The sequence below is a fragment of the Platalea leucorodia genome, assembly GCF_965183815.1.
Source record: "Platalea leucorodia genome assembly, chromosome: 5".
Taxonomy (NCBI): Eukaryota; Metazoa; Chordata; class Aves; order Pelecaniformes; family Threskiornithidae; genus Platalea; species Platalea leucorodia.
Window position 1 is genome coordinate 98149922 of NC_138827.1, and position 25000 is coordinate 98174921.

At 42.4% G+C, this 25000-nt stretch overlaps 1 protein-coding gene across 4 annotated transcripts in view; it reads right to left on the reverse strand.

Annotated features, from left to right (window-relative positions):
* ZEB2 (zinc finger E-box binding homeobox 2) overlaps positions 1 to 25000 on the reverse strand; it is a 114528-nt gene that overhangs the window by 2919 nt on the left and 86609 nt on the right. For 2 of the 4 annotated variants that reach the window (XM_082312269.1, XM_082312267.1), the window contains 6 exons: positions 22711 to 22782; positions 16127 to 16315; positions 15220 to 15434; positions 12601 to 12709; positions 9745 to 11714; positions 7526 to 7706 (listed from right to left, as the gene is read on the reverse strand). In XM_082312269.1, coding sequence (XP_082168395.1) covers positions 7526 to 7706; positions 9745 to 11714; positions 12601 to 12709; positions 15220 to 15434; positions 16127 to 16315; positions 22711 to 22782 — 2736 coding nt within the window. Of the gene's footprint in view, positions 1 to 3591; positions 3887 to 7525; positions 7707 to 9744; positions 11715 to 12600; positions 12710 to 15219; positions 15435 to 16126; positions 16316 to 22710; positions 22783 to 25000 lie in introns of those variants that run through there. The other 2 variants (XM_082312270.1, XM_082312268.1) reach the window with 2 other exon arrangements.

Here is a 25000-nt window from a genome sequence, read left to right on the forward strand (position 1 = left end):
GACAGGGAAATTAGCGGATGCCTGGAAATTGGGACTCAAACTACGTTTCTTCGTATGAGAGTTTCCTAAGCTTGCATACATACAAGGTTTCTTTTTTTCTTTATTTCCCTTTACAGTAAAATTGAAAATTCAAGCTTGATGTATTGAATTATAGCAGTATTGCTTTTATGATCTGTTTCCTAAATATGCATTTCTGCCAATTTAACCTGTTGGTTAAATGTCAAGCCTGAAGAAGACTCTGGGCTTGGAGCTGTACGCTGATCTTGGCTTTGAACCTCCAGCCTTGACCTGGGGGTGCACCAAACCCAGAGGTGGAGGCAGCTACCTGCCATTTGGAGCCCACGTTTTGCCACGATGGGGAAATCCCACAGTCTTACACGGGGAGATTTTAGCACGATCAAGTCACTTACTCAAATTAGCTTAAAATCCCAAAGCACTCTCGACCTAAGCACTCCTCAAACACCAGCGCTGCCAGAAGACCTTCACGGGTGAGGTGGGAGCTTTCCCAACGCTACCAGCCACCGAGCTGGATGCACCAAATATGCCCGCCTGCATCCCTGCCTCATCCCAGCTCTCCTGCTGAGCCCACTCAGAGCAACACGCTACCTACCCTTTGTTAGTATCTCCATAGCTGCTAATTTTGTTCCTCTTTTGTTCCCCATAGACCTTCTGCTTTTCCTCGGCACCTTTTTTTTGTGTCCTTCTCCTCACTGAACTTCTACCCACGCTGTCTCAGTCCCTCCCTCTGACTTACTTTTTCCTAGCATCGACAAGCCCAAGTCTTGTTCCACTTCTCCACAGCGCTGCTTCTTCTCCATTACTTCAAATTTCCTGATTTTTTTGATGCACACTACATTTGATGCCCACTACACCCTTCTCACCCCACATTTCCTCCTCTTCAAGCTGTGCTCCTTCCAGTTGCCCAACACTTTTCCTCTCCTCAAACAGGAGGTCAACCACCTCCACTGCTTCTCATCCAGACTTCCCTCCACCTGCCCTTCCCCAAGGCTGGGTGATGTGCTCGTCTATCGTGGTTTAACCCCAGCCGGCAACTGGGCACCGCAGAGCCGCTTGCACACTCCCCCTCAGTGACATGGGGAAGAGAATCGGAAGGGTAAAAGTGAGAAAACCCATGGGTTGACATAAAGACAGTTTAATAGGTAAAGCAAAAGCCATGCATGCAAGCAAAGCAAAACAAGGAATTCATTCACCCCTTCCCATGGGCAGGCAGGTGTTCAGCCATCCCCAGGAAAGCAGGGCTCCATCACGAGTAACAGTGACTTGGGAAGACAAACGCCATCACCCCGAACGTTCCCCCCTTCCTTCTTCTTCCCCCAGCTCTCTATGCTGAGCATGACGCCATATGGTATGGAACAGCCCTTTGGGCAGTTGGGGTCAGCTGTCCCAGCCGTGCCCCCTCCCAGCTTCTTGTGCCCCCCGGCCTCCTCGCTGGTGGGGTGGGGGGAGAGGCAGAAAAGGCCTCAACTCTGTGTAAGCACTGCTCAGCACAACGAAAACATCCCAGTGTTATCAACACTGTTCCCAGCACAAATGCAAAGCATAGCCCCATACTAGTTTCTGTGAAGAAAATCAACTCTATCCCAGCCAAACCCAGCACATTGTCCCTCAGTCGGTGCCTGCTTTCCTCATCCCTGGCACGCAGCGTTCATTCAATGCTGCACCTTCTGCTCCCACTACCTGGGGCCTCCCCCCAGCCAGCACAGAGGTAGCCTGGCAGGGAATCATCCATATTTTATAAATTAATTTAGAAACAAGAAGATTTGAATACTTCATATTTTCATATTAATTTATATTATCACTAAAAAGGCTATACTAGAGCTATTTTGTCTACCACATCCATATCAAGGACTCAGTTTTGATCCGAGAGAACATGACAGCTTGAGCAAAGTTCTTTGTTCAGACACCACACAACATACCTTAGCAGTGCACAGCGTGCAGCTGTTACAACACTAATTGAAATATGTTTTTAAATGTATCCGGTTTCTGAACATTTGTGGAAGAATTATTCTTTTCCCCTCATGTGCAAAACCTAGTATTTCAGCCATTTAAAAGAAGTGCCTAATCCCTACAATGCATTAGTAGGCCATAAAATAAAGCTGAAGTAAGGTATTTTACACTGGGGTTGGGAAGAAGTCTACACCTGTAGGTGGATGGGGAGAAACTACAACTGTAGGTGGACGGGGAGACCCTCCAGTTGTAGGTGGATGGGGAGAACCTACAATTGTAGGTGGATGGGGAGAACCTACAACTGTAGGTGGATGGGGAGAACCTAAAACTGTAGGTAGTCCCGGCTGCTTTATCAGCTATTTAGCTAATGCACAGCGAGAGCATTGTCATTCAATGTCATAACATCAGTGGAGTAGAGATGGGTCGAAAGGAAGCAGATCTGAACATCCCACCCTACAGGTTTTACCCAGTCTCATCTGAGATGACCTGTGTCATCCATGGGGGATGGAGCTAGGAGAGAAGTACCCAAGGCAGCTCACAGGAGGGCTCACAACACTCGTGTGTCATCAGGTGGATGCCTGATGTGGATGCCACATTTTGCAGTGAAGCTAAATGATAAATCTCTCTCAAATATCTAAAGGAAATGTTTGGGCTGTTTTTTATTCCACCATCTGCAAAAAGAGGTTCCCACAGGGGCTCACGCTCAATTTACAGAGGGGAAATTAATCTGTTTTCAAAGTCTCTAAAATTGCATTTCTGCTAAAACAAAACAACAGAAAAAACCTCTAACAGTAAGTATCTCTGAATCTTCCTGGGCTAAAATTCTTTGACTGAAAAGCTATGCCTTTCCCGTTTGCAGTGGTATAGAAGTCATAAGACATCGGATCACAAGCTGTCACTGGTCCCAGACTAAATATCACCCATCCTTTGCCTAAGGCAGGGGGGTCTTTTTGCCATGGGAGGGGGCCAAAGAGAAATCTCACTCTTTGGAGGAAAGAAGGAAACATTTTTGTGACAGTTTGTTTTTATTTTTTAAAGGCAGTTCTTTTGAAGCTGCTTGGGGGTTTGGATGTTAGATGTAGTCCCAATGGAGATGGATTAGCGGCCAGAGCACAGCAAAGCGGTCAAAGGTGCAAGATAAATGCAATTTATATATAATTGCCCAAGCTGCACCTGTTCTGTTTGGAAAAGGAAACCTTGTCTACAGAACAAATTTCACAAACATAGAATATATCCTTTTTTTCCCCCTTTATTTCAGTGTAAAATGGGGAATTCTAAACTTGTATCAGAGTAAAGCAAGAAAAAATAACCTTTAAATAGCATGTAAATTTTTTATGAATCAAGCTCTAAATAAAGAAAACTCCTGAGCTGGGAATTCAAAATACTAGCCAGAGAGCGCTGATTTGCTACCAGGCTCAAGAACAATATTTAGTTTACAGAATCAATCTGGAAATAAAACTAGTGCTTGCATCAGCATGAAAGCTACAAAAATAAAAAAGAGGTCTTAATAAAATATACAGTGGAAAAGGAAAGGATGAAAGCACTAGCACAGCTATGAGGCCCTCGACAGCCCACACAAGTAATAAAATAGAATATGATGTAATATAGAACAACAATGAAAGGATTTAAAATTTCTAGGTAGGATTCTGAAAAACTGTTTCCAGCTTTTGTTGCAGAGCAGGCACGCTGCAAGTTTCCTTGTGAAGCTACGATAAAGCTGGTGTGTAGCAGACACGGGCATTGCCGATGGCAGAATGAACACTAACCCTCACCTTACTCCTGCATCAGCCCAACACAACGTTGATGACAAAGGGGGGGCTGTCTTGCCATCCAGAAGCCAGGATATTTCTCTCTTTTCTAGGTGCTCCGTTCTGTTTGCTCTCCTGCTCACTTACTCACTACTGCTTTCCCTCCTTCTCTGCAACACAAAGATTTTTTCGTTCGCCAAATGGCACCAATGGTTTGCCACGAAGGCAATCATCTTCTTCACCTTTAGTAAGGAAAGTGTCTCGAACCTTGTGCTAAGTAGCTTGGAGAAATCTGAGATTAGATGCATGCAAATGAAGCAGTATCTGCTCAACTGATTTCAGCCTGACCAAACTTAGGACGGGCTCATAAGACTCCACAGGAAAATAACGTGAGCACTGAATTCCTGTGCTACCTGCCATGCTCTGCCCCCTAATTACAGTGCTGCACCCTCTGGTTTTAAAGAAATAGGATCTTGAAAAGTTCAAACTCTAAAATGGACACATAACTTCTCTTAAAATTAAATGGCATCCCAAGATTAACTTGGCAGAATTTGGTCCTGCAGCAAGCAGTGGCCTCTACACTAAATTTCAGCTCAGCCAGAACCAATGCAATTCACTCATTGCAGTAACACAGTAAATTTTCCTTCTCCACGTGAAGCTAGAAGCTATTGCAAAATACCACTAATACTGCATAAATGAAAAATTATGGATTGTGAAATTTGGGCCCCCTTTTCTACTGTGCTCAAGCTGTGGCAGGCACAGCGTACAGAGGTAATCACAGAGAGCGCCTTGATCTGTGGCTGCATGGTCCCATCAAAAGTTCTTGGGTTGACACAAAGAACCGGCCAAATCCCATTCTTCTTCTTGCCCTGGCAGGGAAACTCAGCTCCACCACAATACCTACAACATTCCTGTTTTCTCCTTTACAGCTGTTGGTGTTGCGCACGACTAAGCCAGCTCGTGTAGTTTCACGTGTCAGTGTTGCTTTTTGCTCCAGATGATTTCTCTGGGGTAAATCTTTCTTTCTGCAGAGCAGGAACGTGGCCTCTGTCTGACTCTTTTAACCCTTGTTCTAGCATTGGTTGCAATAGGTAGGTGGACCACGAGAAGTGGTGGCAAAGAAAAATCTGATTGTTTAAATATCAGAAAAAAGACCCAAAAAAGCACATAGATTTTTTTACATAGGAAAAAGGACATCAGCATAAACAGCATCCACTATCTGTGCTTCTCCAGGAAAGACAGGAAGCGTTCCAATTCCTCCTAAAATATGTTGTTAATGAAGTAACAACGGATCGTGATCAGCTGCTCAGAAAACAGCAACACACTCAGAAAAGAAGTTTTTTCTCTTTTTTATGTTTCAAAAAGTTGATTGAAAAATCTGGGCCTACTCTTACAATGACCCCCAATGCAGAAGATGCATTTCAATTTGGTTCCTTCCACTGAACACGGACTGCAATTTCGCACCTATGTTATTAATGCAATTACGAGCTTTTTCCAAAAACTATCAAATTAATTTGAGATTCACTTAAGATGCATGCTAAGCCATTAGTCAAAGTCCCAGTGCAGTGTGCCTCGTGAAGGCTGTGAATGAGTTATGGAGGCTAGCCCAGCCAAGGTCTTCAGAGCTCCCAACCACCTCTATCTAACGTTAGCGTGATGCGTGGAGGCTCCGTAAAAGCAAACACGTCCTTAATAATACTTCACACTTTATATAGTGAGTTCTATCGCAGGATTTCAGTTTGCGTGAATTAAGACTTACAACACCCCGGAGAGGCGGGTTGGTATCATTTCCCTCTATTTCAAAGATGGGCGAAGGTGAGAGAAAGATGAGGCAATTTGCTGAAATTCAGAGGAAGTCTGTGGCAAGGCAGAAAAGAGCACGGCGCGCTCAGCCCCAGCGCCCCTGCCTTTGCCACAAGACCATCCTTCCTGTCTCTAAACGCCACGCTCGAGCTTGATGATGTGCTGTAGTTCTAGCGTATTAAATATGACACCATATACATGTTCTGGATCATAAGGCTGAGTCTCATAAAAATTGACGGACGTAGAGTTGAGAAGCCAGAAGGGACAGAGCAAAGGAGAAGGAGAAAAGTCCCTATGCCGCAGCTGTGTGGTATTTTTCAAGGCAGTAGGTTCCCGTGCTACTTAAGGACCAGAACATATTTTTGCTTTTACAAATGCAGTTTATTTTGCAAATCAAGGTGATTGCACACATTTCAGCTTGTCAAATTTTCAGCCTTTCAACCATATGTCTGTCGACCTTATGGACTACCAACTTTATGGGATTCAACCATATGTCCAGATCCCAATATATATGAAGGCCAGTTCTAACATAAGAGCTTTACGGTAGTAGTGTAGTAAACCATAATGTTTGCAGATGGCTGTAATAAAATCATTCAGGAGAGGAAAGGTGCAGGGACGTAAAGCCTTCAAAGCTTCTTCTACTGAATAAACAATTTGATCTGAATAATGTAGTGGGAAGCACATTCCACCAATGAACTAGCTGATCTAGTCCAAAATGTTGCTTTTAATTTTCTTTCCTAATCCCACATGTATTTTAACTTCCTTTTTTATTTTCCTGTGTGGGATTAGCTTAAACTTTGGAAGAAAAGTATAAGAAGGAAAAATAACAAAGTAAAGAATTTTCTTTTAAAGGCACAGTCCACTTCTGAATTGTAAATTGTTCATACGTGAAATGCCAAATGGTTATGTGCGGCCTGGAAGACGTATTAATAGGGAGGTATAAGTTTTTTACCGTCACATGGTGAGATTGAAGGATGATGTGACTTGCTTCATTTCCTGAAGTGGGACTCAGCTTTCAAAGTTAAGGAAAGTTTCCTCCTGAGTAAGCTTTTTCTAACTCTAGGAAGTTGGAGTTTGGTTTATGTCCTGCTGCACAATAATTCACATGATAATTCACATTCCCTTTGTCTAACATAACTTGATATCTCTATTATTCGGGGAGCTCCGGTCCCGTTTTTCCCTAACTGAAACGTGCTGAGCCGATGTGTCCCCCTTGGAGAGCTCTCCACCTCCAGGCTCATGCCTGTCCTGGCTGACAGCGGGCAAGGGAGCGCTGCCTGCAAGGGGAACCACGGCCAGCATAGGTGTGATAGAGGGTCTTTCTTTTTCAAACCAAAATATTTTTTAAGCTGACAATCCGCAGTGAGCTTTGGCAGGCTTCCTTGAACTAGACAAAAATCAGTTCCTACTTGGGAAAGAAGGAAACCTTCCCGAGGCATTAAGTGAGAAGTGAAAAAGCAAAATGCAACCTGCCTGCGCTGCTGGTGTGCAAAATCACGGCGAGCAACCCCCGTGAGCTGTTTATTTTGAGATAACTCGACCAGAGCCAGCTCTCACGCTGCTAACGTCAGTGGAAGTTTTTCTATTGGATTAAACAGTGCAGGGTCAGATAGTGTCTAAGAAACGAGAAATACACTGTCACTCTTCCTTCCCGTGCCAGACTTTGTGTTGACCAAGTTGCAGATCCTTCTGAGTGCTAGGGCCTGCCTTATTTGAAGAGGGCTCGTCCTGCGAGATGCCAAGTGCCACAATTGCCACCTCACTCAACATGCCATCTCACGTAGCACCTGCTGAGATTCACCCCATCACATCCAACTGTCCTTTGCCAAGCAATAACCATTAAAAAAATTTTTAAAGCAAGTGAAACTGAGCAAAAGATATTATTTCATCCCTGTTGAAAACCTCAGCACCTGCCAAACCATTCGTTGCACAAGTGTACTCATGAAAGACTGTGAAGAGCGTAGCATGGACCTCATCCCTCCCCTCGGCACGCGCAGCCGCCCTACCTGTGTGCTCGTATTTGTGTCGCAGCAGGGAACTGCTCTTCTGGAATGTCTTGTCACATAAGTCACATGCGTACATGCCACTTTCTGTCTTCTTGATCTTCTTTCGGGACAGACAGGAGTCGGAGTCCGTCATGTCGTCAAGGCCGGACATGTAGTCTGGGGTTCCATCAAGCAATTCTCCCTGCGAGGGAACCACCCATCAGTGACACCTGCTTCCACCACCGCTCCTTCCCATGGAGGAACCAACCACCCCAGAAAAGTTAAAATCATGGCTGCTTAGGTTGGTGGTCCCTCTTAGCTTAGGAACCCCTTGGTAACGAAACCACAGCTGATGGGAACTGTGGAAATAACGAGGAGCCTTCTACTTCTATATCCTCGGACCAACTTTCTGTCTTTGAGCACTCTGCGATAATCAGATTTACACAAGCGGACAGTATTTATCATACCAGCACTAAATATTTTCAAGGAGCAGAAAATGCAAAGGGGAGGCTCTTCATGGACGGCAAAAGGTATTGTAATATTTTACAGGGGTAAGTGTAAGCAACAGCTAAGAGATCATTCCTTTCAAAACACAGAAACTTGGATATATTCTGTATCTGTAGAAAGGTTTTAATTGAATTTTATATTTAGGTACAAATGTTATTATTATGCAATCCATTTAAATGTATGTCTCCCGACTAAAGGCCTCAAGCTATATTTTTATATTTAATTTTGTAATTTGAAATAGGGAATATTAATAACACTTTTTATCAATGTTCTATCTATGTTAAAACAGCCTTCAGCATTAAGCAATAATGAATGTGGATCAGTAAATTATTAAATTTCTTGATATTTATTTTGTCTTGATCCAAAGAGAGTGCAAACTTGCATGATAACATACATTTCCATTTGCTATCACACAGTTCGGTTTTCTTAGACTAGGTTTGCAGTAATTAATATTAGAGAAGATTAAATAGGCTTAAATACATTTACAAAGAGGGCAGATGTACTGTAAATCGGAATGGTGGAACAGCTGTTATGGAGGTGCAGTGCTATTTATGCTCCTATTGTGCAAAGAGGGATTACAGCCTGTAATGTAAAACCATACCTGATTTTCACATTTGAAACTATAAAACATTTACTAGTCAGTAAAATTACTAATAGGCCATAATGGGACATAGGGGAACACGCACAAATGTAAAAAAAAATTATTAATCTATAATCAGTTAATCTCATTTAACTAAACTCTGTACATTATATCTGAATACACCCAGCAAAAAGCTATAAAAGTACGTGACTTCTGTAGAGCAGCTCTTTGCTATAGGCATGCAAGTGGTGGAATCCTTTGCTACTCATGTATGGACTCGGGGATAACCTGAGAAAAAGATTAAAGGTTGTACCCAGGCACGAAGGAGTGCTGACCCAGGTTACGTGTCCACGGAAAGACTTTGTCTGCGATTAAGGGCCCTAGCTGCTACCTCTCCCAATAATTTCATTTAATCTCTGGGTTTTTTTGAAGCTGTTCCAGATGACTGGTGGGGATTAGAGGACTGGTAGTCTGGGAAGGGCAGTAGGTGGGCTGAAGGAAGGGGCTATGGTAAAGCAACGCGTCGATGTTTCTCATCCCACAGACATTCATGAGAAAAGAGAACTCCTTTCCCAGTCACGGTGCGCAAGCAATCTCCCAAAAAACACGGAGAAGGAAGCTTTGAGGACTTTCAGTGGGATAGAGCTGCTACGAGGCCATACAGACCTCTGCTTAGAGGGCTACGGCTTTGCACCCAAGTGTGGGGGTGATTCCCAAGAGGTCTCCCGCTGCTCCTCTTCCCCATGGTGAGCTGTAGTTATGCTCACTGTGAGGGGAGCCCTGCAGGGACCAGTTGCCCTACCAAGTTTCCTTTTTTTCTTATTTTATTGCAGGATAGGATTTTTCATGAGCGTTCTAATTATTTAGATACGATTCTCATAAGGAACGACTGAGCTCTTAACAGAATAAAAACATAAGCATTGTGCCTATTCAAAGGTATTGATACTGCTTCTGAATCCAAGTAGAGGTACTCCTAATGTAATTGCAACTTGTTTTCCTACCCCAGTGCATTTTTGCAAGTTCAGACTAAAATCAACCCTGCTAATTTTGTTGGAAATGCTGAACATAACTTTGGGCTTTTTCTTCTGTAAGAGGACATATCACAAAATACTAAAATCTAGCCTTTCAAAAGAAAACGGTTGCAACAATTTACCTGAAATCCTTGTTTCCGCTGGTACTTTCTCCTTTGCTGCATATCAGCAAAAGTAGCTGCTCCAGTTGGGTAAGTATAGGCCATATGTGGTAGGAAGCTCATCTGATCTAGTCCTGGGTATGGTCGCAGCCCAGGAATACTGGTCTGGACCGGTGGCATAAAAGTGGCTGGGGGAAATGCGCTCTGTGGTGGAAGTGTTGTGTATAAAGGTTTGGCACTAAATGGGTTCATACCAAATACTGGGTTAGTGCTTTTATCCAGATTATTTGAATTAGAAAACTCCTTCTTGATAAAAGTCAAGTTCAGTGGCTCATCTGAGTTTTCAGATGATGAAGAAACACTGTTGTGTTCTAAATTCACACTATTAGATTTTGTTTTGTTCTTTGTGGCTATAATACTTTTGGGTTCCTTCATTTGTTTTGGTAAAGACAAGTCCAAAGGCTCAGCCTGAAGCTCCTCAGAAGAGAAACTGTTTGGAGTGTAAGAACTACTGTGGGAGTTTTTAGAAGATGTGGAAGAAAGATTTAAAGGAGAAGGAGTATTGCTCCTAGAGTGGTCCAATTTATCAACTGGTTTAATATTGGTAAAATGAGGAGGTTTTGTTAGCCTGAGAGGAGTATCACAATTAGTAACACTGTTATGGAGTTCAGCTATAGATGGTGAAGTTATAGAGTCCACAGGCTTTATTGGAGATCTGGCTGACAAAGAGTCTTTAGTGGGAGTGTTGTTGGTGGCAGCCAGCGCCACCTTGGCACTGGCCCTTTCCAGTGATGGTGACCTGGAACTTGAATACTGGTAGACTTTTCTTTGTTCAAACCATTCCTTCACAAATTCCTGAGGAAGGCCAACAGCAATGGAAATTTTCAGTAGTTCATCAGAGTTGGGTTCCATATTCATAGCATAATACGCTTTAAGTACAGACATGTGGTCCTTGTATGGGTTGATGGGGCTAGTCATTCCTTTCTCAGAAAGTACTGATGACAGCAAGAGGGTTTGCTTATCAAACACTCCAGGTTTGTTGGGAACCATGTTCTCGTGAGGCTGAAGGACTGCCTTGATCTCTTCGTTCATTTTACACAGGTAACGCTCATGCTGATGCAACGGAATGGGACCAGGAAAGCTTTCTTTACAGAACTGGCATGAAAATGGAGTGGATACGTTATGGTTCTCTATCATCTTGTCTTCAGTTACCAGGTCTATTAGGGTTCGCAGCTTCTCTTTTTTAATGTTATTGAGCTGCCTCCTCGAGTCTGTGGTTAAGCTCTGGAGGCAAGCTTTGGCTTCATTGACTTTCTCTAATGTGTAGTCAATAATACTTTTAGTGGCACCATTATGACTTACTACTGGAAGACCCACGGGGGGAATATTGGGGGAGGTAACTCCTTGTTCCTCGGCTTGAGAGCATGAATCCTTCATATGGTAAACCTTCAACTTGGAGATCTCTTCAGCCTTGCAGTCCATTTTCTGCCTGGAAACCGTGTTGTCCACAATCTGTAGGACCTTCTGCACCTCACTTAAATTACTGCCTACCGCAGGAAACCCAAGCAATGGTGCTTCCATCCCTACACCTAAGTGCTGCATTGGACTTTGAGCAGAAGCATGAACTCCTAAGGGGCTGGTTGCTCCAAGTCCACCATTCATAAAAGGACTAGTTGCACTAAACCCATGTGAGGCCATAAGAACCTTGTATTCATTGAAATCTAGTGGTTCTGTTTTAATTTTCAGTAGGCCTGTTTGTTCAGACATACTAAGTGGTTTGCCATTCTCCAGCTTGTTTCTCAGCTGTGTAATGGCTGAATTAGTAGGAGAGGAAGATACAGAATTAGGAGAAGAACCCGTCTTGATATTGTTTCTCATTCTGCCATTTACAGAGATTAAACCAATACACTTCTTGCTGCTGATGTGCGAACTGTAGGAGCCAGAATGGGAGAAACGTTTCTTGCAGTTTGGACACTCATATGGTTTTTCACCTAAAATGATAATTAAAACGAAATGTTAATTATCATTGTTGCTGCTGTAATTGCAAGCAAACGCATTTGATACCCAACTGATCATCTGCGTATCCACTGATTAATAGTGAGGAAAATATTAATTCCATGAATATGGCCACACACCGCCACTACTTTACTCTTCTCTTTTTATGGGTCTTGAGGTCAGTTTGGACCCACGGTCTCCAGCTGACAACGGCTGCCAAGGTGTGAGATTGGCTCCAGACTGACCATTGCAAGTCACAGGTAAGTACCCTGTGGTGAAGGGAGTCAAATCAAATCCAGACCGTTCAAATTTGATTCATTTCTTCTTTATTTTTCTTCAAAAAAAAAAAAAAAGGAATTTTCACTGGAAATGAGCACAGTGTGAGAAACTGAGTCCTAATGTTAGGACCTGCACATCAGCATTGGTGGAGGTTTGTGCCTGGACAGAGCCCGGTGGCATTTCATGTGCTGGATGCTGCGTCAAGCAGGAGAGGCAAAATGCGCAAGTCATTCAATACGAGACGCTCTGCGCTTACTCGTTATCTGAGAATATGAGCTGTATTTCACTTGGGGGGACTTTTTGTTATGGAAAATACAATGGACTCTTCAGGATCTGACTGCACAGAAATGAGTGAATGCTTCTGAACTCAAACTGCCAAACAAACACTCCATATTATTTGCAGGAAGCTTTACTATTTCCAAATCTTTCAGCGAGACCGTGGTATTAACAGCATTATAAATGAGGATGACTCAGATCTCACTTATGAAATACCTTAGTAGCTCCAAGAAGCCAGAAGCAGAACTGTGTAAATTTTAAGCAGTCTTTAAAACTCAGCTAATTAAACAAAATGCAAATGTGCACACCAGCACCTCTGCTACTCACCACTGTGAATTCGCAGGTGTTCCTTCAGATGGTGTTTATATTTGAAGGCCTTGCCACACTCAGTGCATTTGAACTTGCGATTGCCTGCTCCTTGGGTCAGCATTTGGTGCTAGGAGAAAAAAAAAAAAAGATACAAACATGAATTTTATGCAAGAGAAACCATGAATTTCTAGCTTAAAAAACAAAAACAAAATTAATGTGGCTCTGAATTTATCAAGCGGACCAAAAGGTCTGCATGTACATTTATTTGTCTCATCAGTGTTGCAATAAAAATCAAAATGTTGGCAGTAAACCGAAACAAATGAGAAAGTACTTTCACACGAGCATTCGATATTTGCTTTAGAATTATTTCCTAAGTCTCTCATCAGAAATGTGTTGCTTTAAGGTATCTTACGATGAGAGAAACTGTTTTATAAGAAGATTTGTGGCTCTTAATATTCCTAGCAGATTCTGAACATGTGGGACTCTGCTTGTTTAAAAATTCTGTTTACTGCATGTGTAGGAAAGACAGAAACACTGTCGTTAGTGGCATTTCGTGTAAGATTTAATTCATTATCAAGCAGAAGAGACTGCGTCTTCGGCGTGAGCTGCTGCTGGAAATGTTTTTTAAAATCGCAGAGCAGCAGGGAAGACTTGAGCTACCTTTCGTGCCATGTTTTCCCCCCGGTGCTCTTCTAAGGGGCAAGGGAAAGTTGAAAGTTAAAACTGGCGTAAAGATATAATCAAAGGCAGCTGACCTTTTTGCAACAAGCAAGAAAAGCCCCGTGACTTTGAATTTGGAGAGAAAAAAAAAAAAAAAAATAAAAAAATTAGTAATATTTGTAATAATGCAGCCAACCGCTCTGGATGCTCAAGGTAGGAGGTCAGCCTTTTGCAGGCGGCCACGGCACAAAAGCCTATTGCAGGAGCGGGGAAGGAGGGGGGGGAAGGGGAAAAAAGGGGGGGGGGGGAGAAAAAAAAAGGCAGCGCCGAAACGGTATGACAACTGCGAGGGTGTGCTGCCTCTTCCCACATTCCTGGTGAGACAGATGGTGTTACATGGGACACAGGGAGGTTTGTTCAAACAGCAGCAACCTTCAAAGATCAAGCAGAGCCCAGCCCGCCGCGCGCCATTGAGGGACCCGCGCTCATATGTTGCTGAGTTGCATAAACAAACAGCAACAGCTGTTTTGTCTCCCCCCATCGCCCTCCGAGGACTACTATAAACTTTAGTTGTGCCACTGTTAATATGATACAATCATTTTAATTTACTAATTGTAAATGCCATGAGCAAATGAGGGGACTTTTCAACACCAAAGCTACCATTCATAATGCGCCAGCACCAGCGCGCTCTCGCATGTGAAATTTCAGGCGGTTGCATTGGATAAATACCTAGGCGTTTTTTTTTTCCCCTGGTGTTTTTAATGATACGAAGCAAAAGAAAGAATCTTATGGTGGATCAGGTTAGGAAAAATATACGTGAGCACGTGTTTGTCTACCAAAAAAAGCCATGGGAAAGAAAGAATAGGAGAAACCTCTCCAGAATCATTTATATTGATTTAAGATCAAGCAAAAGGTACGGGTCTCTTAAAAATGCTAATTGCAAAGATCGCGCAATTAGGAGATGTGTGTTCGCCTAACTGAATTTCACTTACGCTGAGAAAAACCTACCAAGAGAAATACAGCCGATCATGATTTTCAGGTTTTTAAGAAAAATAAATACGGCGTAAAGCCTTTATAATTTGACACAACGCAGACATCTATGTATTTAAGTTTTAACCACGCCATTTGAGTTTCCATTACAGCCCTCCATACGACGGGTGTTCAGAAGTAATTCTCCGGTGAGGACAGGAGTAGTTTGTCTGCTGGTGTGTAAAGAGTTTTGTGGCACAGGTCTATGGCCAGGCTGTTTAGGAGCACTAGGGAAGCTCAGTCACCTGTCTGAGATACGCAGCGTTTCCTTAAACGCAGCACTGAGATAATATTACATGCATCACATTGAGGAAAAAACCGCTTTGATTTATTGCAGATACGCTGCCGGGCTATACAAATGATAGCGATGCCGCAATTCTGGTGCACGCATGTGTTAGTGGCACAATCACAAATAATAGCCTATATGTACTGTAGGAAGAGTTATTCTAAAAATGTGTAATTATGTTTAACAAACCATTATACAAAATACGCATAATTTCACGTGATTGAAAAGGTTACTCAAAAAGTAATGAAAAAATATTAGCGGATCTTTTAGTATGTCTTGGAGCTCCTATTTGCAACACTGCAAAGTAAAACTAGGTGAAAAATGGAATTAAAATTGCTGAGATGTTTAATAATGTATAATTAAAATGCTACAGTTTCATTCACTTTTTGAGGAACATAAAAACGAAACTAAAGTCAAGTTAAAGTGCAAATAAAATTTCTAAATTAGAAATTAACACACTCATTCGATCGTGAACATAAGACTATTAAATCATATTAGAAGAGACCATCAAAAAATCATTTAGACCTCAATTAAAGCTATTACCATTAAAAGATCTGCATCTTCAAAATGCCATGAAAAATTAATAATGATTGCCAATCAAAGCAATATCGTTTCTCTAAGGGGTTATTACAGAAAGAAATCACTTAAAACCAGCCCCCCACCTGATCTGTCCCTGGCTTGTGTGTCACCATATGCCGCTCGAGCTGGGTGCGGTAGGCAAACGTGTAGTTACAGAGAGGGCACGAGAAGTTCTCCTCGTTCTTCTCGTGGCGGTACTTGATGTGCTCCTTGAGGGACGTCAGGCGCTTGTAGCCCCGGTCGCAGTAGGGGCAGGTCAGCAGTTGGGCGAAGGCATCTGGAGTTCCAGGTGGCAGGTCTGCATCCCAGGACGGGGAGGGAAAGAGGCAGGCCAAAAGGTCAGCAAATCAATGGCAGCTCATGGGCTGATTGCCCGGGATGGTATGAGAGGAATCGCTGCAATCTGTTGCCCGAGAGGGAGGGACGGCGCTTCCAACCGGCGGCGGGAGGCACCGGCACCCACGCACGCCCACGGCAGACTCGCAGGACCCGCTCCGGACCCCGTTAGGAAATTAATTACGGGCATCGCTCCTCCCGCAGACCTCGCTGGCTGGAAAACTAAGAAATACTTTTCCCGATCAATCGGCGATTTGCATTCCAGCCCCAGCTCGTTACGTTACTTATGCCATTGACCGAATCCTTCCTACTGACGCTTTTCCAATTATTTATCAAGGCATCGGAGAGCGATGGGTCGGCTACCACGTCTTTAGTTGCATTAAAACTCTATTAAAACTTCCCAAACTCCCAACTAGAGCAGCAGCCTTTCTCCGTTTAAATTCAGCTCTTCAGTTCACCCGCCAAATAATACAAATTTGCTGACTAAAAAATCACAATACACTGAAATTACAGCCCCAATCTTTGCTCATGAAATTCCATGCCGCTGCAGCTGTTCTTCAATTTTTAAGGTAAACACCCAGGCATGTAGTGCATTTATAATTGCAACAGCTGCACGAGGTCAGGATACTGGCTAAAAATGAATTACAGCCTCACCATTTTCTTCTTGCCCATTGGCCTCTGGAGTGCCAAGGCGAGACAGTTCCTCAGGGGCTTCGGGGTAAATAATGGCCGTGTCGCTGCGCTGCAGGTACTCCGCTATGCTGACTGCATGCCCATCTCCTTCCTCCAGTTTCCTTTTGGCAAAATATTCCTCAAAGTCCGACGTGCAATTTGCGTTCTTCACTAAAATGAGAGAAAGGGAAAAGAAAGGGGATTTGAGTGTGTCCTCCCCGAGAGCTCGGATCGGTTAGCATCGTTACGCACAGGCTGTGTACTGGAGCTACGAGGCTGGGGCTGCAGCTGGACCCTCACTCTCATCGGTCTTGCTCCAGCTCCTAATAAAATTAATGCGGGCTTTCCACCAGCATGGATGGAAGTAAGGGCGGGCAGTTAAATTAACAGGAACAGGGGCTCTACGGGGCAGCAGGAGAAGTTTATGAGGCTTGGGTAATGCAGGTAATCTTTCATCTGTGGAACCTGAACCTTCAGGGGGTTCCTGAGGGACCCACGGCTTTTGGCATGAACACAGCTCGACCTACAGGACTGAGCTCAGCCTGCCCCCAGATCCCGAGACAGTCCCCGCATGGGAGGTGGTCGTTGCAGGTAGTAAAGACCACAACCACTTCTCCTCCAAGACAGGTCCTGCCTCCAGCTGCTCTTCTGTGGCAGGCACAAGAAGAGAATTGCTTGCAACATCTTCCCTTTATTTTTTTTTTTTTTCTCCCTGAAAACTTAATTTACAATGGGAGAATAGGTTGTTTTAAAAAAAATTATTGCTTCATAGATTTCTACAAATAGAACCACATGGTTTAGACCATAACAGGGATACCAAGCCTAAAAGCACTTTTCCAGTCTGTACGAGAGTTTTCTTTCTTTTCCTTAAATGTAAGCCCAATTTTTTATAGTCCATGCAGTGTCCATGAAACATAATATATGCTCAACCACAAAACATCCTGTTACTAAAAATATGGTTTTCTCCTCTATGTATGAACACTGCATAAAGAAAAGACCTTAAAAACTCTGGGACGTTATAAATATTAATATAATTATACCAGGAAAAAAAAGGAGCTGATCATTTTCTTTCTCTATTTTTTTATTAACAAGTCTTGGAAGACACAGTTGGTGGCAGGGAATTAAAGATACTTGTTTTTAACTGACCGTAAATGAAAAGAACGGCTTATGATTGATTACATTTTTAATGTATTTCTCCTTAGGTGAAATAAGAAAATGAGGCAATGCCGTAAACTATTCTACAGTTCATGTAAAAGTAAAATATTAAATGGCACAATTCTGCTCTCACTGATGCCAGGGAGCAATATGGAGTAAACTCATGGAAATCAAAGGGGTTATGGCCCTACAGGATTATACTGGTTTGTAACCACTGGAAACCAGAGACTAACCAGCTCCTTGGTGTTTAGAAATGGGTAAGTGCTTTGCCTTGGTTTCCTACAAAAATGCAAGGTGATGCTGGCAAAATGAGACGTGGCCTCTGACTGGGGCACAACTGGAAACCTGAAAGCACCTGGTTTGAAGCGCTGATCTCGCTGTCATCGATAAAAGTAGATATTTGTCTATGCAAACCTCATCTATTTAGCCAGTAAGATCAAATCCTTTGGCTGAGACAAATATGCCCTATTTCTCGTATGAGCTGAGCAGCTTCTCAACCATTCTGTAGTATTTTAGCAACGGTAACCAAATGGCACAGGGCACGGGACCCCGTTTTTGGAAGGAAACTTCTGTTCCTATCACAGCGGTTTTGTAGGGAATGGCTACACCACCACAGAGCTTCTCCCTTAGTCCTTCTGTAGCTCCTGTTATCATTTGTTATTAGCATGAGAAACAATATCTCCCTTTTTTCCCCCAAAAGAAGCAACTTCTAGAGGAGGAGACTGTAAGTACAGAGAACAAGACCAAGTACCTTACCTCCATTTTGTTACTATGAGAGAAATATAACAAAATGGTGGCTACTGAAGCACACCTTATGCACAAGAGCATCAGCCTATGTTTTTGACTTCGTTTTTATCCGAACAAAGCTGAGGCATTACTTTTTACGTTGGAAACGTGACTTTTCATTCCCTTGCTATGCCTAGATCTTCCAACTGTTGCAAGATCATCCACCCTCCGGCTTAACACTACCCCATCTTCGCTCCTTCTCTTGGCTTAGCAATAGATCCAAAGAAAACAAGTTTATTTTTTGCCAGATTCAGGCCATGACCCAGTAAATGCTACCTATCAAGCAGGGAAAGAGACCTTTTCTCCAGAGAGGAGATATGGGAGCAGGAAGGGGAAAGGGTGGGATGGCTCCATGGGATGGCTCCATGTGTCCTTCTCCTCCAGGCAGGCTGGGGGGTTTTGGAGCTTCCAACTGCATTTACAGGATGAGGATTCAAGCCACCGAGCAAGGCCTGAGTTAATATTAGGAGCTTCAGTCCCAAACTTGAACCCAAACGAGGTTCTTCCTTCCCAGCCCCCAAGTCTATCTGGAGGCTGATCCAACAGGCTGCGGAAGACTGCTGCGACATTACTGGCCTTGACTTCCTAATTCTCTGGATTATTTAGCTTCTATGTCTGTGCATGCAATCTGGGAGCTAAAGCAAATGTTTATGTCTACATTATAAACCCCTAAAAACAAGGGGATTTAGTGGAAAAGCTGACAGATCCTTAACTGAAACAATACAACCAGTGCTGCAACGCTGCAGATTAACATAAATAGCAAAAGGTGACCATGTGTATCTGGTTTCTCACCAGCAACGCTACTGACAATTCAGACGTGGCTGGAAGCTCACCCAGCGTTACGAAAAAGACCCATCGGATAACCATTAGGTTTCTCTCTCGATTTCTGGGGGGAAGGCTTGCTTCCCCTCCTCGTGCCCTAATTTGTTTTCCATGCAGAAAGTCATGTTCCCAGATTCCTCGTGGGCTGACACTGCACACACATTGCACATCCCCTCCTGCGAGGCAAGAATTTCAGCGAGATCTACGGCGGGTGACCTCACCAAATAAGTCTTTTTTTAATTAATTATTGGAGCCTGGAGAGCAGAAATATTTTCAGCTCCAAAGCTGATGTGGCCGTGTCACATAAAAATAAAATGCATTAAGGAAAGCTATCTTTGGAGGCATTTAGGACCTTTCAAGATAAAGTGAGAGAGAGGTTCAAGGAGCTTGGGAGACCAGTTATTTTGTGTGGGAACTCGTCCTGCGAGATGGTGATAGCTGCCCTTAATCGCAAACAAAGCTAATAAAACCACAGCCTTCATTAGCCAGGAAGTGAGAGGCCCCCATTGGTACACACAGATTACAGCCTGAAAACGGCCTGTCCTCCAACCTGCCAAGTTTTACTTCTGTTTTCCTCCCCCCGAAAGTTTTTTTTTTTCCCCTTCTTTAAATTATATTAAGAGATCTTTACTCGAAGCTTGTCAGATGTGAGTAATCGAAACCAGGAAAATTTTTTCTGGTTGTTTACTGGGAATTTGTATTTTCTGAATCTATTTTCTGCAAACATCCCAGTTGTAATAACCATAACAGGTACAATAAAATAAACCGTAGGAATTTACTCATTCACATTTTAAAAACCCCTTCTGCAAAATATCATTTTGTCAAGTAACCACTTCAGAAATCCCACAAATATTTACAAATTAATTTACCAGGACCAAAGACTAAAATTTTCCCTCTAATGGTCACTTTTGCTTTTCCACTCTAAAGCCTCCATGGCTCATTATAAAAATGCAACTGATTAATGTATGGATAACAAGATTTCTTTTTTAAGTACCACTAGGAAGTGGCCATTCTGACAATAGCAGAATAATTTAATAACGGAGACTTTTTCTTTTAGTTTTCTTTCTCTACTAATGACGTTCTGCAATGAATTTAATGCTAAAAATACACCACAGTTGTTTCATGCACCTACAGCAGCTTTGCCAGTTGGATGTATGTGAATGAGCCTGAAGCTGTATCTGCTGTCTCGCTGCTCAGCCCAGGTCATGGAGCGCTACAAGATCTGGTGTCAAGAGAGAGAGGCACCTTGCGTTAAATGAGAGAAACCTTCTTGGCCCATCTGGAAGAGCCCATGTTAATCTGTAGAAAGACCCAAATGCCTTTCTTGGACACCAGAAGGTCACTGCGATATGGCTTTCACTGAAGATGGTGTCACCGATCCAAATTCTTTCATTAGGTTGAGTCTTAGCCTCACCCCAGCTACTTTATTAAACACCAGTATTAAATCTCACTACTACCTGCAGGGAAAAAATGAGGCCAGACACTCAAGACAGACCCAAAGCCTATAGTGAGGCTGAAGAAGAAAACTTTGAACATTTCCCAGAATAGGTAGGAAGGATCTCCAATGGTTCAGGGACTGACCTCTTCCCTTTCCTCCTCCAGTAACGGTTGGGGCACCTCAACAGGCAAGCTGGGGGAGTTTTTACTCTGCATGAAGGATGCTCTTTACTGTCACCTGGCATCTTCCACTCAAGGTGAAAAGACTGGCAAAGGCATTTAGTTTATCAGATGATTTAATATGACTAAATAATCTGACAATGGTCTTAAGAGACTATGGAGACTGCAGCCATTAGAGAAACATGTTCTACCCAACCTACCCAGGTACCAGCCTCCACTGAAGGAGGTGGCTCTGAACGCCTCAGTGATAAGAGATTTGAATTAAACGCTAGCAGAGCACTAGACAACGCGTAATCGTTATTTGAGCAATTGCCCTTTGCAGCAAATAGCAGCTGGAGTAAAGAGGAGGCTGGGACTTTTGCACAGGTCATTTGGGGAAGGAATTGCCAGGTGCAACATCCAGAGCAGCTTTTGCATTTTAAATGCAGACCGCCTAAATGCAAAGTACTCTTGGAACCACAAGTTTGCAGTGCACTAAGCTGGGTAGGGGCAACCTTTATCTTTTCTCCCAGAAAACTGGTTTCGGAAGAGGCAGGACACCCCATGGACCCCACGCAGAGTTAGCGGCAGGGCTGTGCGAGGGCTCGAGGGCACCCTGCCCCCAGAGAGATGCCGTGAGGCCGAAGTCGAGCAGACAGAACAGACCATCAGATACTGGAAGGGAAGGGGCTAAGAGGACATGAAGTCTTCCCCCTCGAGCAGACCACATTGCAAGTATGAAAGAGTCAAGGCCTGTTATGGTAAGGAAAATATGTGCAAAGGAAGTCACACGGACTGATAGGGGACCTCAAAGGCTTTGGTAAGGGTAATTCAGATAACCATCAAGTCTTATTTCTGAATCAGACATCCTTTAAAGTCCTGTTTCTCCAAGTGCTAAGCACAATTTGTCACTTTATTATCGTCCCTTGGAAATAAAAAAGCTTTTAAAATACATACGTATCCAGTTCTGTATGGCAACATCGTTAAGTATATATGTAATGATAAACTGTGCCTCGGTGCCACCCTCCTTTCATGCATAATAAATCTAATGGATGAAAAAAGCAGTGAAATGGTTTTATTTTCCTATTATTTTCCCCCTCAAGAATTATAAAGTAAATTTCTTGTGTTACTTAATAAGAGCATTGGGGTTTTATGTGGGTGTTACCAACATTAGGAAAGTGTGAGTAATAAAATCCTTGCAAGACTTAGGTACCACCTTTTACAGTAATATTTGTAGAGGGCATTACCTAGGAACTAAATCTCATAATGGAATGCATAGAAATGTACTTATACTAGAAAACTCTTACTTTTAACCGTGTAAACCAGGGCTATCTGAAAGATCTCAAATTGTGACAAAATGCAAAAGAAACATTGGGTGATGCATGGCGTTCAGCTGTGCTGAGGATGGAGCGGGGCCTTGTGGCCTTTGGAAAGAACATGGTAAACCCCTGAGTTCGTTTGGATTAGAAAATAGCAACAGAAACCTTTTGCTGTTTTGCTGTGCTACAGAAAAAAAAAAAAAAAAAAGGAGGCTCAGAGATGATGCCTGCTAAATATCTCTGTCCCCTTTCTTTTTCCACAAAATGTATTGATTTCTAAGAAGAGGGGAAAGAAAGAGATGTGGAAAGTGGAGGGGGGGGAAGATTAGCCAGAAACATAATAATCTCATAAATATGCATTTAGAGTGTGTGTCTGTGTATCTATGTAAGGGGTTTATGTGTGTCTTGCTGAAAAGATGTTTTCAGTCTCTGAAGTAGCTTACTCTGTGCACCATGCGAATCTGGGGATGCCAAGGAGGGTGCACCCCATCCTCATTATCAAGCTCTTTGTACAGTCTTTCTCATTAAAAGACTACTGTATCTTGGCCCAGCTACTTTAAACTACACTATATTCACCCTCGCTGGGGAAACATCTCCTCATGCTGCTGAAAACTATTAGCTTACAGGGATGCAGTTAAAAGGAGTTAGGGGCTGAAACGTTGCAGAGCACGGGAGGGATAGCAAGGACTCTCACCGAATGAGTTTGTCGCTGCACTGTTGCGATCAAATTGGGGAAAAAATTAAAAAAAACAGGAAAATTATGTAAATGTTTCCTAATTGTTAAACTGAAAGCAAGAAAGAAATTGTTTTCTCACTTCTTCTCTTCATGCACAACTAATTCTACAGGATACAGAAGAAAAGCGAAGCTCGTATCATGCAGGACCTTACCTGTACCATTGTTTCCAGTGGTCTGAATTGTGGCTTCAGGCCCCATAGTGTCATAATCTTCCTTCATTTCTTCTGTGAAATAAGCATGCACACTTTTAGCATTTGCACGTTATTGAATTGCTTACAAAGCTAGGGAGCACGCTGCGGTAACAGGGAAGATCCTGCTCAGGGAAGGAGAGAAAAGGGCTGTTGTGGACCTCTATACAATGGCTTTGTTCTGGCAACTGAATGAGTGCAGCAGTGCTGGGTGGATGAGAACTTATTTACTTTAAACATGACAGCCAGTGGTGGAAAACAGAACTATTTGTTCAGAGTAAATGAAGGGCTTTTCCCAATATCAAATCTAATAAGCAGTCAGGTGATAAAAAGGGATTTTTTTCTTTTTTTTTTTTTTTTTTTTCTTTCCCCGTATTTAAAAGAAATAATCAGTTAACAGACACTGTGAGATCTATACCTGGAAGAAACTGCAAATACAAAAAGAAGATACAAGATGTTCTTATATCTCTATTTCTATCTATCGCCACACAGATCTTCTGAGCTCTCATCGTCATTTTAACCTCATTTGAAGTGCAGCATGTATTAACATCAAGCGGTGCAGAAATGTGACAAATTTTCAACTGTGGGCAGTTCTTCTCTGCCTGTACAATTTGTTTGCGTCTTCTGTGCACTCTGTGCACTGACAAAGTCTGCCTCTATGGCCATAAACTGGCTTAATTCACATGCAAATGAGCATGATATGTGTAGAATTATTTACTATGTATTTATCAGGGATGGGTTTACTTTCCGTGAAACTGGGAGTTGGGAGTGTGTTAAAATAGCATCTCGAAGAGGCTGGATGCAGCTCCTTCACTGGGGAGAACGCTTATTTTCATAGATGTTACAGCCTGCCTCGGAGTGCCTGTCAAACTTGGTTTCTTGGTGCTAATTTGTTAGTTCATGTGCAACAGGTATTCACACATACAGCTTGGTTAAGATTTAACCCTCCAAAGGGTTTTCACGGGCAAAAATAAATATACATAACATTTCTTTCTCGCCTTTTCAACTTCTCCGAAATGCCAGCCTTTCTTTATTTGAAGACACGCACAAACATACAATCTCTCTTTTTTTTCTAAGTGAGACAATTTAGTATTTGAGATTTAAGCGAAAAATCTGCTTTAATCTTTCACTTAGTCGCCCTTGTAAGAAATAAAATGTCAAAAGGCACCCAGAAACAGTTCAACAGCGACCAAAAAAAAAAAGCAAGCATTTCCCAGAAACGAACACAAGTCAATGATGATTCAGGAAGATGGATGTTGCTCGGCCAATCAAGTGATAGACTGGCAAGAAGATCAAAGCCCGCTATTAAAATCTTATTGATACACGAAGCATTAAAATTCTTATTACTCATTTTTTGGTGAGAAAGATTTTGATGAGGACAGAAACTGGCCCAGTATTAATCCATTTCCATGACAATGATTTGACTGAAGATAGGGGAATAATATAAACAGAGCACATTCTGGGTTCATTCCTAAATTTGTAATCTTGTAGTATTCTTCAGATGTCACATTCTACAAGTAATTAGTTGGTAGAATAACAGGTTCTAATTGTATCATTCTAATCAAAACTAAAGCACAGAATGACTTAATTCAGAGCTTTACAACCAGCGTACAATACTGTGGTATAAATATACATGTTTATGGCTTTGAAGCTTAAAAAAAAAAATTAATGAAAGCTCTTAAGTTAAAATATGCAGGTACAAACAGATGCTAAATTTGTACAAAAGCATAGAATATGCAGACCAGATGAAAAATATTTGTTTAAACTGTACAGCAGACAAGCCAGCCTTGATTCTTTTCCCAGATCTGGCATTCTGCCTCTCTAAGGATCATTTTCACAGGGATATCTCGCGTCCAAAACATTTAGGAGTTCAATATGTATTAATAAAATGTTGTCAATTATGATAATTGATCTGCTGGGCCAGTCTCACATCTGATATTTTTATTGCAGCCTACCAGAAATTTTAATCAAGGTACAGTATTTCTGAGAAGTTCAGCCTTAGATATAAATATAGTTATTGTGATTTTCTTCCTTGATCATCTCATGTGATTTCTGGTAGTAAGGAGTCACAAGTATCAGAAGTTTTCCATCCGAGGGCACGTCTACCCAGTCAGCAAGGGGAAAACAGTTAACAGCTCTTTTCTTTTTTTTTTTTTTTTTTTTTTTTTTTTTTTGCATAATAGTGGCAATGTTCAAGATTTCTGCTGCACTTCCTTCCTCATTGTCATTTTCTTCTGTGGTAAAGAGAAGTTAC